The sequence below is a fragment of the Taudactylus pleione genome, unplaced genomic scaffold (assembly GCF_031769625.1).
Source record: "Taudactylus pleione unplaced genomic scaffold, aTauple2 ptg000828l, whole genome shotgun sequence".
Lineage (NCBI taxonomy): Eukaryota > Metazoa > Chordata > Amphibia > Anura > Myobatrachidae > Taudactylus > Taudactylus pleione.
Genome location: NW_028285230.1, coordinates 1,087,040 through 1,100,090, shown reverse-complemented (window position 1 = coordinate 1,100,090; position 13,051 = coordinate 1,087,040). Strand labels below are relative to the sequence as shown.

Below are 13,051 nucleotides of genomic sequence, written 5' to 3'. Positions count from 1 at the left end.
GGGCAGCTGGTCACCACCCTAGTCAGCAGCGCAGTCCAACATTCAAATTGGGGAGTCACACCAACTGCCAGTGAGGATGGCAGTTGGTGTGGTTCCCCTATTTGAATCTTGGACCTCGCTGCAGCCCCACCTCTGGAGCCGCCATTGCTAGTCAGTAGGTATTCCTGCTTCTGACAGTGGTGTTGTCACGTTCGGCTTAGGGGGATCCCCTACTGAGGGGGGTTAAAGCTGAGGTGTCGGGTTGAGGGAGGAGTCAGATGTTGGCGAGACCTGACCAAAGGTGCGGAGTCTAACCTGCTGGGAGGTGTTCAACAGTGACCTCTCCAAGCGGGATATGAGTTTAAGCTGCACCCAGCAGGCAGGGCGCGGTCCTTTGGTCAGGTATCCGATATCCACGGGAAATAGAGAAATTACAACAATGTCCCGAGAGAAATACTTCAGGAAGAAGTACAGCTGCACCAAAAGTTAATATTTGTAGTTGTACACAAGGAAAGGGTTTTTGATGCACAGTTGCACAACAAGGTGGCACTTGTAACTGTACGCCGACAAAGGTGTGTTGATGCACTATAGCTCCAAGGAATTTCACTTGTAACTATACGCCAGTAAGATGCTATGACGCACTGTTGCACAAGGAGTTGGCACTTGTATAGCACACAGGCAAGATGTTCGGATGCACTGTTGCACAAGGATATGACACTAGCAGACTCGAGGATATCCTGATGAGGGAACTTGGAACGAGGTAACGGCAAGTATACACAAGGTAGCGACAACATTGCACAGGCAACTTCCTTCTGTCCAGAGACTGACTTTATACCCTAGGGTAGCAGATCATTGGTGGACAGTGTCAGCTGACCACCACCATGCTACCATTGGGTAAAGGGTAGTCAGGTGATGTGAACTGTCATGGCTGCGTCCAAGATGGCAACTGCAGCAACCAAGGCACAGCGCAGCTCATGGATGTCCACATGGCTCTAAGTATAATGCTCAGCGCACCTGGCGACTGACCACCCTAGGAATCAGGGGAAGCCGGCGCTGTGGTGAGTAGTGGCCGATCCTAGGCTGCAACCTGACAGGTGTTGTGTACTGAGGCGTCCACATTCATCGTGTCTGTGTGTTGCATGCTGATAAGAACCTTTATCGACTCAGTTTTCCACTACGTCTTGACAATAAATACTCGTCGTTCAACTGTGTACCGGTTCATATCAGCACGTAACGCACAGACACGAGGTGGGGTTGTATCAAATTTCACTAAATGACGTCAATTACTTTAAAAGTTATAAGAAAAACTTTGGGGTCAAAAGCGAGTGAAACATCCTGTACAAAGGTGATTGGTGGGATATGTGTATTTGGGATAATTCATTTTGTTATATAGCTTCAAGTCATGATTGTTGGGTTTGTGATTCATCCCTCTCTCGGGCATTTTTTTGTTAAACAAAGTAGCCATTCAAAACACGTCTTGTATCCAGTAATCTTTCAGTATACGGTTCCTTGTGTCACATACTCACATGGCACCCAGTGCTGTTCCAGTCCTGGTTGGTCTCATCCCAGAACACGCACTGGGAGGTGAAACAAGTGACTGATATGGAAACGTCCTTTATACTGAGAACATCTTCCTCCACTTCTGCTGTTACAGTCAAGTAATAGGTCCCCTCCCCAAAAAGCTCCTCAGGGTTTATCACCCAGGAATATACTTTATCTTAGAGAGAAATGATGTTAGTAATGAGCCGTTATACATTACAATATTAATGTTATGTGACAACAGTGTGACATTATGATCAATGTGTTTCATTTTACCATTTCATATTCAATATATTTCCTGTATCCTGATTTAAAAAAAGATGTAATCAAAGTATTTCATTGTCGTTCCGTCTGCATGATTGCACATCCAACATATATACAGTATGTAAAGGTATCAGGACTTAGGGCCTGATTCAGACCCGGACGCTATTTGTGGACGGTCGTTCCAAAAAAGGGGCCGGCTATTTAAATTGAGCGCTCGCTCTTTGCGGTTTGTTGATGCCTCTATGTCTGAGCGATCGAACGAAAAATGCCCCTTTGCCGTTCGCATCACACGTCATCTCCGGTATTTATTAGATTAATCCGGAACATCGAAAGGCATCAGAACTGCTCGCAGTGCTTGTGGTAGGTTTTTCTTACCGCAATCACTGCGAGCAGTTCAGGCTAAAAGACAACCAAGTGACGTGGTCGATGACGCTCCTTTACTAATTATGCACTCCCATTAAACGCCCTTTTCACCGTTTGGCACGCCTGCGTTCGGATCTCCACTCCCCTGTTTTCAAGCACCTTCCCGTTACCACCCACAAACGGTACATTCTGTCAAACAAATTAGTAGCCCCTCGCTGTTTTGCGAGCGCACAATTTCCGACCGCAATGACTGGTTTGCAAATGCGCATTACGACCCATACGCATGCGCAGTTGTGCGAACATCGCTCAGAGCGAATGAGCGGCCGCTTACGAGTGGCTCTGAATCAGGTCCTTATTTCCTATGTTTACCCTCTGACCCCCAATCACTGATCAGTGCCTATTACTAAGGCAGTCTCTTCCCACAGGACGGGTATAATGGCGTCCCATGGATCTCTACTGGTAATATTCTATGAGTGTCCTGGCACTAAGCTCTGGTGGAGATTATATTTTATAAGGGCCAGTACCTGTAAGCTTCTTACCGATGTGTCATCCTCTACCACGTCTGCGCCCATTCTGCATACACTCGGCTCGCTGGCACTGCGCTTAACTGGACGCATACTAAATGCTACGTATTTGTGTGACTGCAAGATGGTATTACAGGGTTCCTGTTGTATATGGAGAGACTAAATAACACTTCCAAGGAACTGATGCTTATTCCTATATCGTAGTTATGAGATGAAACAATGGTAGACGCTCTGACAAGCAGGTCCTGATCTCCATTAATCTCCAAAGCCACTAAACTAATAGCTTTAAATCAAATATCTGTGTATCTAATAATAATGAATGCCTACTGTAAATAAAATAACAAAAATCTCATAGTAGCCATGTAAATTACATAATGACTGTGAGAAATTTCTCTATGACGTAAATATAGTACAGAATGTATCCTCAGCTATACAGATCAGTGTTTACAGGTTATCTCCTAGATCTGCGCCTAAGCTAACCAATCACATGCTGCCCTCTCAGATCTGGGGCGTTGTGTTCCTTTCTAGACTCACCAAGGCAATGACTGCCAAATACCACAATCTACTCCAGTGATCCACCCATTTCACCAACTTTCGGCAGTGGCAGACACATGCAGCCAATAGCTGAGATAGATAAAAGTTTAGCTATACCCCATTTGCTAAGCCATGGTAACTTCTGGTAAATTCTCCCCAAGTTAACTTCTTAAATATTCATTTCACTAACTTGTACTAGTTATATTTAGGAACTAATTACAGTCCACAAATCTGAGGATTGAACCAGCATTTAGTAATCGCAGTTGACTCAGCAATACATTCAATCTCACCTCCAGAATATTGTCCTTTAGACAGATGAATATCGATGTCATAGTTAGTTTGGTTAGGATGATACTCGTACCCCAGGTACAGTCCCAGAGGTACGTCCTCGCTGAGTTCTAGATGAATCACAAGAGGCATACTGGCCGATGTTACATTTACCAGGAGAGACGTGAAATTAGCCAGGAACAAAATGCTTTTCTCTCCGTCAGCCGTGGAATTCCTGGGTAATATTATCTGTGATCATACATCAATATGGACAAGTTATGTTTACACAGCCACAAATAACAATGAACACACAAACTTAATTAGTTAGGCACAGATTTACCATTTTTGCTGTCTTACACCCTTTTTTCCGGGTTTCCTGATTTCTATCATCCTACACAGCATAGTTCTCTGTGATCCTAACCCCAATTGCATCATTTCTGTATAAATAAATACATTGCAAAACCACTCTCCCCTAGGCCAGGCCTATGCATCCTCCCACAAATTGGTCTACATTGGCTTTTTATTAACAAGCTTGGCAGGGTAGGGGAGGGGGGGGAATCGGGGAGGGAAGAGAGGGGAAGGGGAGGGCTTCTTACCTCTATGTATTCAGTTAGATTCTTTATAGGGATAACTGATCCATTCAGGCTGGTGAGGCTCAGACCTCCAACAGATCCACTGATGTCAAACGTGTCACTAGATAAGAACGGATTCACTGAGAAACTCACCATCTGGAACAAAGAGGTCATGTAATGAAAACCTGTCTCAACTCTACAGATCATTAGAGGTCACTACAGATCATTAGAGGTCAGAGCCGTAATTAGACTTTTTGGTGCCCTGTGCCAGAAAGAGCATTGGAAACCCCCCTCATTTTTCAAATAGGGACATAACGCACCTAAAAAAGGGGAATGGCCTCATGGGGAAGGGCCAGGGAGGAGGAGATAGGAGAGGCCAGGAGATGCTGGCAGACCCGCCAAGAGCAGCGGCGGGCCCGGGTAACAGGGGGCATGGCATAATTGTGGGAGGCGTGGCCATGCCCCCTTCCCGAAAAGAAAAAAAAAGCTTTACAGCGCGCTGGGGAGGGAGGGGGGTGTGTGCGCACTCTGAGCCTCCTCAGCCCTGCACAAAGCCAGGAAGGGCGTGATCAGTGTGATCGCTCTCCCCCACAGGCATAGGAGACTGCTCAGCAGCCACGAGCAGTCTTCCACTGCAGCTCAGCACAAGCTGTGTGCTGGACTGCTGTGAGGGAGGGGGGGGGCGGCGCCGGACCCGGGCCCCCCCAGGAAGCCCGGGCCTGGGTAATCTGTACCCGCTCCCCCTCCCTCTCGGTGCCCCTGGATGCTGGGGATAAAATAAGAGGAAGCTACAAGTAAGAATAATAATAAAGAGAAAGTTGACAAGCCCAAACAGCGCCCCCTTCCAGGTCACACTACCCTAGTTATGGCCCTGTCAGATGTAAAACTGATGTTCTGGTAGATTGCTCGGACAGCAAACATGTAGCAGATAACATACAGTACTGATAGCATGTACATCACTCCAACCAATGACATCCCTGCAGAATTAATCTGGGTTAGTGGTTAACAAGTTAGATACATGAGCAGATTCATGTCTCAAAACTGATATTGGTCAGTCTAACTTATGGTGCGTATACATGGTACGATTAAAATGGACCATATGAATGATAATGATATCGATCATATCATTATTGTTGATATCGTGCATTTTTCGGCCATCAACGACCTGCGATGCGTGGGCACATATGGTCGATATCGACCATTGCCCAAGCTTTCAGGCCAACCTGGTCGGTATCGACCAGGTTACTATAGGGACCCGCAATCATTGATCGCGGGTCGTTATAGTCGTTGGTGAGTACATGGTGTGCTTGATGATCGATATCGATCATCCAGCACACCCGGGAGATCGAACAACAATATCGTTATCGTGGTCGATCGTCCTGTCTGTATGCACCAATACTTAACAAGGAAAAAAATAATATGAATTTGTCACTGCTAAGTCTTGATTTACTTTAATATTCCACTAGATGGCACCAGATCATTATCTTTCTAACTTGTAAAATATAAACTAGCTATGAAATATTAGGATTACTTATCCAATCTGTGCACACATTTCATTTCTGTGCATCACAGACGCTACTACACAAAAATCCACACAGTAAGTAGTCAAACATTTGCATTGTTAAATGTGTTGAATCATGTCTTCAGACAAATTTAGTTCATTTCATATGACTGTTTGCAACATTTACTAGTTGCCTTATCTTTCTGGATTTCTTAAAGCTGCGCTACCACTTACAGACAAGATTTAACTAGCTGGAAGCTGCTAGTTGAAGTGAGCAGAACCAGTAACTAACTACAATCAAGATTTTGCTATATCCTGACCATGCGCCATATTCCTGAATATCACATGAAAGAAAGCGCCACTTCCAAAAAGACGTAGAGGGGTGCTGCCTGCTTTGGACTCTGTCTGAAGGTTGATAGCGGAGTCAAAGCCTGGACCATTCTATGAAAGCGCAGAAATACTCTTAGGGGTATATTTACTAAAGTGAGTGTTTTTAGAAGTGGAGATGTTGCCCATAGGAACCAATCAGAGTCTGTCTATTATCTTGTAGAACAGGGGTCTTCAACCTTTAAGGCAGTGTGGGCCACATTAAAAAATTAAACGAAGCCGAGGGCCACTAAGCTATACTGCGGTATTTAAACTCTGCCCCCTCCTAACACAATTATGACCCATAACTGCCCCCTCCTACAATTTTAATTATGTCCCATAACTGCCCCCCTCTGCAGTGCCCTCAGCAGTGCCCCTTAAACAATGCCCCCAGTAGTTGTCCCCATTATGCAGTGCCACCAGTAGTAGTCCCCCCCTGCTGTGCCCCCAGTAGTAGTACCCCCTATGCAGTGCCCCCAGTAGTAGTCCCCACCTGCTGTGCCCCAAGTAGTAGTCCCCCCTATGCAGTGCCCCCAGTAGTGCCCCTTATATAATGCCCCCAGTAGTAGTCCCCCCTATGCAGTGCCCCCAGTAGTGGTCCCCCTTATGCAGGCCCCCAGTAGTGCCCCTTATACAGTGCCCCCAGTAGTGGTCCCCCTTATGCAAGCCCCCAGTAGTGATGCCCCTTATACAGTGCCCCTAGTAGTGGTCCTCCCTATTCAGTGCCCCCAGCAGTGGTCCCCCCCTATGCAGTGCCCCTTATATAGTGCTCCCAGTAGTGCCACCCATGCAGTGCCCTCAGTAGTGGTCCCCCCTATGCAGTGCCCCCAGTAGTAGTTCCACCCCTATAAAGTGCCCCCAGTAGTGGAACCCCCTGATGCAGTGCCCCCAGTAGTAGTCCTCCCCGATGCAGTACCCCCAGTAGAGCACCCCCAGCAGTGCCCCCAGCAGTATCCCCCCCCCAGCAGTGCAGACAAACACACGCGTAAAGAAAAATAAAAACACCTGAATCCCTGCCCCCACTCCTGCCGCCGCCCGCTCCTCCGTCCTCCCGGCCGGCCCGCTCTGAATTATGGGAGAAGACTCCATGACATCATGACATCTCTCCCATTACCCACTGTGGGAGCCGGAAGATGGAGCTCATGAGTGAGCTCCAGCCCGGCTCCTGCATTCGGCGCAGCAGCCAATGACGGTCTGTCTGACTCTCATTGACTGGCTGTCAAAACAAACACACTGCTGCCAGCGTCGGCGGCAGTGTGTTTGTTTCTGTGTGGTGCACTCACTGTCTGCACTACAGGGCCACGGGGAATGGCTCCGCAGGCCTCCCATGGCCTGCAGGCCATGGGTTGAAGACCCCTGTTCTAGAAGGTGCTAGTTAAATGTTAAGTAGAATATGATTGGTTGCTATGGACAACATCTCCAGTTCTATAAACTCTCACTTTAGTAAATATACCCCTTAGTTTTGTGCAAATGCTCTAGTTTTTGTTTACACTCATTTGCATACCAAGTTGTCAGCTTCTGTCTAGTGGTGCAAAAGTGTGCATCACTGTATGTGCAATGTGCGGGGCAGGTGACCTCTTGTTTTGTGCAAATAAAGGGCCTTATTTAGAGTCAGATCGAATTCCAATTTTTTTATTTAAGTTTCCTTTTTTCATTGCGTCTGTGGAAATTTTCGCAATCTACATCTTATTTTCAAATTGTGTATGACTTGGGGGCTGAGGGCGAGGCTGGAATGGGCGCGGAGTCCTTGTGCATCGGGTGCGCAGTTGCAAGCTACGGTACAGTAAGGACGTGGTTTGGGCAAGTAGTCGTAAAGGTGATTAAATTGGCCACCGAATGTCTCAAATGCAGCCTCCTGGAGGGATATAAGTTGCGTTTGCCCTGACTGTGGAGTTTAGCGTTGATAACGCAGAGCATTGTAAAAATGGGATTTAAATATATATAGATAGATATAATTGGATAGGAAGCCCCTGTGAATGACAAGGCAGTAGGCCCAGATCACTTAAGGTTTAGTAATTAAATAGGCTGGTGCCCTGAATAATCTGGGCCTTAGGTCCAGGTTATGTAAATAAGTGTGTGATAAGATAGGCAGCCCGTGCACACATATGGCAGGTGGTAGAGCTCCCACCCTCTGGTTACATCCCTTTCCCCTGAAGTGGAGGGATGTTGAGCCCCACGCAACTGGCTGGTGGTTGCCATAACCACCAGTATTAGAGAAGCAGCTGGCTGGCTTGGCATAGGTGGTTTACAGGAACAGCTGTATACAGACAGGAGAGTATTTAAGGGACGGCTCACGAGGCAGGTGTTACAAAGACAATAACATAATTGGTGTATTGGGTTATTCTTGAATTGTATAATTGTTAATGTTGTAAGCATGAAGGGAATATTTAGTTTAATAAAGAGCTAGAATAGGTTGCTGTCAGGATTTAGGCTGGAATCGTCCATTACTCACCACGGCACCGGCTTCGCCTGACTAGCTGTGCGGTCAGACACCAGAGCCTGATTCAGTGCCGGACCATCTTTGTAAGCGCTCACTCTGAATCTGGGCGGCCTGTTTTGGTTTTTTTTGGCCGGCCTCCAGGCCGCTCGCTAAGCTGTGGGTGACCACCCACAGCTTTAGCGGGCGGCCAGGTAAAGGTTGCGATGGTCGCCACCATCGGGCTTGCGACGAGACCCTTGTGGTAGGGTCTCGTCCACCGCAAGCCCCAGTGAACTTCCTGCTCTAATAGAGCAGGAAGTTCACTACTGACATCACGTGTGATGTCAGTAGGGCCGCCCCCAAACGGCAGGCGTTCCTTCGGGAACACCTCTGTTTGGCCAGCCACCCCCCCCCGACCCGCCTACAAAACGGGGCGAGCTGTTGATCAACATCGACAGCCGCCCCGTTTTGCTGCGAGCCCCGAGCGAGTGAAGTGCTCACTCACTCCGGGGCTCGCGCGTGCGCACTGCCCAGCCATCGACCCACTTGCTAGCCAGTTAGTTGAGGGCCCTGTTTGTAGCAGATGAGTGTAGTGTGTAGTATGGTGACACATAGCATAGGGTCCTGTACAGCGGTAACAGGCAACATCGCGTACCACACCCCTCTTACATATGGTCCACACTAGGTAAAGATGGATCAAGCCTTGGAGAGAAATAAAATGGATAGGTTGACCAAAGAAACCAATCAGCTTCTAACTGTCAACTCAAAGACTGTGCTAGATAAATGACAATTAGAAGCTAATTGGTTGGTTTGGGCAACTTCTCCACGTTATCTCTCTCCAAGGCTTGGTCCACCTCCCCATATGGATCTATCTATCAATAATGAGAGCGGACGGCAAAGGATCACTATGAAATTGCATAGTAGGTTGTCCCAACTGTGATGAAGCAAAGTCTTCTCTAGCAAGTGGGCGGGATGTGGGAGAAGTGCATACTCTACCGGGGTGCGGAGGGCTAGGCCAGTATGACCCCACACCCTGCACCCATTATAGATATGTTACTACTAGATATAACAGCGTGTGTGTTGTTAGCAGAAGGAAAGTCTAAAGAGCCTCTTCCTTAGCTGGTATCCTGCTCTGTGAGGCCGCTATTGGGATGCTGATCTCTTCCATTCAAATGTTTTGTATCTTGTACAAAGTAGCTTGAAGATGATACTGTGACATGTGTCACATACTGTATGCCCTATCTATGTGTTTGATATGCATAAATGAAATGTGTGATTTGGCATTAGACTAGCAGAAGGAATGGAGGCTGCCTATGATGACCCTGAGTTATTTCCCATTATACTGTGCCTTTACATTTGGGACCCTGTGTTATTTCCCATTATACTGTGCCTTTACATTTGGGACCCTGTGTTATTTCCCATTATACTGTGCCTTTACATTTGGGACCCTGTGTTATTTCCCATTATACTGTGCCATTACATTTGGGACCCTGTGTTATTTCCCATTATACTGTGCCTTTACATTTGGGACCCTGTGTTATTTCCCATTATACTGTGCCTTTACATTTGGGACCCTGTGTTATTTCCCATTATACTGTGCCTTTACATTTGGGACCCTGTGTTATTTCTTCCTATCACATAAGTTGTGCTGCCATGTTACACTTACCCGAAGATCCAGCACTTCCTCATTATCCAGGGGGATGCTCAGAGAGGAGAGTGACGGTAGGGTGAACGTCGCTGTGCTGATGTCTGGGATATTCACCGATGTTCCCTCTACTTGGTCAGACTGCAGCCTGCGAGACACAGAAAAGAGATATAGTTATACTGGTAATGATGTATACACAGGTGGGGAATCCTCCATTTTGTTGTTGGAGAACTAGTTTGCCTGGACACACATTTATCAATGATAAGTGTGTGCGTGGTAAACAAGACTATCTAGATACATAGCATAGAGTAATACAGCAATAACAAGTGCATGATATCATAAATAATATGCCATATTCTCCTTTACCAGGAAAACCTACATGATATAGGCCTTGTGTAACTCCTGCTTAGTCCAGCAGGACTTGGCATGCCGGCCACCGTTACTTTTAGCACCACCCCATACTTCCTAAGCCCACCCATTTTATTTAAACGACTAATCCGCCCCTAAGGGGTCTATTTATAAAATCTTGGATGGAGATACAGTGAACGGAAATAAAGTACCAACCAACCAGCTCCTAACTTTACTTTATCTTCATTCACTTTGTCTCCATCCAAGGCTCGCTTTGAATCAGGGCCGTCCCTCCTCCTTTTTGGAGCGGCCTCCTGGCCACTTGCATATAGCGAGCGGCCAAAATGATGGCCATCGGGCTTGCAACGAGACCCTGCGGTAGGGTCTTGCTGCCGCAAGCCCCAGAGAGCTTTCGGCTCAAACAGAATGCCAGAATGCCTATCAGAGCTAAAAGCACTCCCACTGACATCACTAGTGATGTCACTAGTGATGTCAGTTGGGGCCGGCCCCAGACAGTAGGCGTTCCCATGGGAACGCCTCCGTCTGGGCAGCCACGCATCCAGCACGCCCACCAAAGGGGCGTGCTGTCAATCATCATCGAGCCGCCTCCGTCATGCGCATGCGCACTTGGGCACCATCGACGCACTCGCGAGCGGGTCAGAATCAGGCCCTCAGTGTAATGAGACTTATTACTAGTTATTTATTACCAGTTATTTATATACACACATATTCTGCAGCGCTTTACAGAGGATATCTGGTCATTTACATCAGTCCCTGTCCCAGTGGAGCTTACAGTCTATAGAGTCTATAGGCCTAATACAGAGGTGGACGCCAGGGGCGATGTTAGCACAACTGAGCGATGTTTTGCTGCTGCGCATGCACAAAAAGTCCAGGAATCCCTTACTGCTTACACGCGAAGCAAAGTGTCCTACGCCGTTCTTAATTGCGTATGGCATCGCTATCTCTTGGGAAGGGGTTTGCGATCCCTGGGCGTTTTCAGGATAAATACAGAGAGGTGATCTACAGTGATCGCAAAAAGGTGCAGTTTCCTGGCTGTGTTATGGGAGTGTCACAGGCATGTTATGGGAGTGTCATGGGAGTGTCACGGGCGTATTATGGGAGTGTCACGGGCGTGTTATGGGAGTGTCAGGGGTGTGTTATGGGAGTGTCAGGGGCGTGTTATGGGAGTGTCAGGATGTGTTATGGGAGTGACACAGGCGTGTTATGGGAGTGTTAGGGGCGTGTTATGGGAGTGTCAGGGGCATGTTATGGGAGTGTCATGGGAGTGTCACGGGCGTGTTATGGGAGTGTCACGGGCATGTTATGGGAGTGTCAGGGGTGTGTTATGGGAGTGTCAGGGGCGTGTTATGGGAGTGACACGGGCGTGTTATGGGAGTGACATGGGCGTGTTATGGGAGTGTCACAGGCTTGTTATGGGAGTGTCACAGACGTGTTAGGATAGTGTCACAGACGTGTTATGGGAGTATCAAAGCTTCAGAGGCCATGTTTAGTTGGATTAGAGGAGAGTACACCCTAGGCTACTGCAAATGTCGATAGTGCGACAATGTTGGAGTGTTTGCAATCTTCATCTCAAATGCACAGACCACGCAGCCTGAAAGTGGGGTCTCACCGCTCATACACTCCATTGCACTGTCCGGCACAAAGGAAGGCTGAGATTAGCATTTGCATATTCTCGCAAGTGCTACTAAGAGAGCGGCTGTGCGGGCTTCTGCATCTCCAACCATCTCTGACTCAGCCCATATTTACCCTAATCATGTTTACACTCACACACACACTCACACACACACTCACACACATTCATTTTTGTCAATTAACCAACCAGTATGTTTTTGGAGTATATGGAATAAAGGGTTCGATTCAGACCCGCTCGCTAGATTCGTTCGCACGCACTCAGCGTATGCAAATCTGTCAAAGGCAGGCATTCACAGGGGAAGGCATTAGCACGCCCACTATGTCTTGGCGTGCGATCGCATTGTGTAAGCAGATGGCCACCAGCCTGTCTTAAGATGCCCACTTGCGCACGTCATCTCCAGGAAGTGTATGCAACCATCGGATCCATACGCAGCACTTGTGGCTGACTATACCCTACCGCAAGCACTGCGAGCACTTCAGTGTAATATTCAGCCAAGTGACGTGTACTATGACGCTGCCTCTTAATTACACTTCTGAAACAGCGTTAAGACGCTCAGGCATGCCTGCGTTCGCACCTCCACTCCCCCCGTTTTTAATGGCCAGCCCCTGTCACCACCCACAAACGGCCTCTCCTGTCACTCAATCAGCCGGGCTTTCTATGCGCAGCGAGCGAACGCTTTCCGATCGCTCAAACTGGTTTGCGCATGCGCAGAATGCAAACTTAGGCTGGCTGTGTGCGAACGCTTCCTAGCGAGCGGGTCTGAATCGGGCCTGAAGTACCTGCAGCCACAACACAAGCATGACTATAAGTATTCATTATTCAATATTAGTGAGAAGCTCTTGGGGCATCACATCCCGCATTACTCGTCTTACATGCCAAATGGTAAGTGGCAAGTGGAGTCCACCGTTAGACTGTTACCCCCATTCAGGAACAATGATGGATACAGCAAATGGGGCATGAAAAGGAAGTATATTGCTTTTTATTTGATCCTAACAAACTCCTTAATTAGTTCTAGATTAAGTTATACTTTAGGCAAAGGCAGGTCCCTTATAACTGAACTTTATGTAACATTCTTG

The 13,051-nt window shown here is 47.5% G+C and overlaps 1 protein-coding gene across 1 annotated transcript in view; it reads right to left on the bottom strand.

Annotated features, from left to right (window-relative positions):
• LOC148474587 (polycystin-1-like protein 2) overlaps positions 1–13,051 on the bottom strand; it is a 92,702-nt gene that overhangs the window by 40,848 nt on the left and 38,803 nt on the right. The window contains 4 exon segments of the mRNA XM_088458398.1: positions 1,506–1,696; positions 3,494–3,719; positions 4,067–4,198; positions 9,995–10,121. Of these exon segments, the coding sequence (XP_088314524.1) occupies positions 1,506–1,696; positions 3,494–3,719; positions 4,067–4,198; positions 9,995–10,121 (676 nt within the window).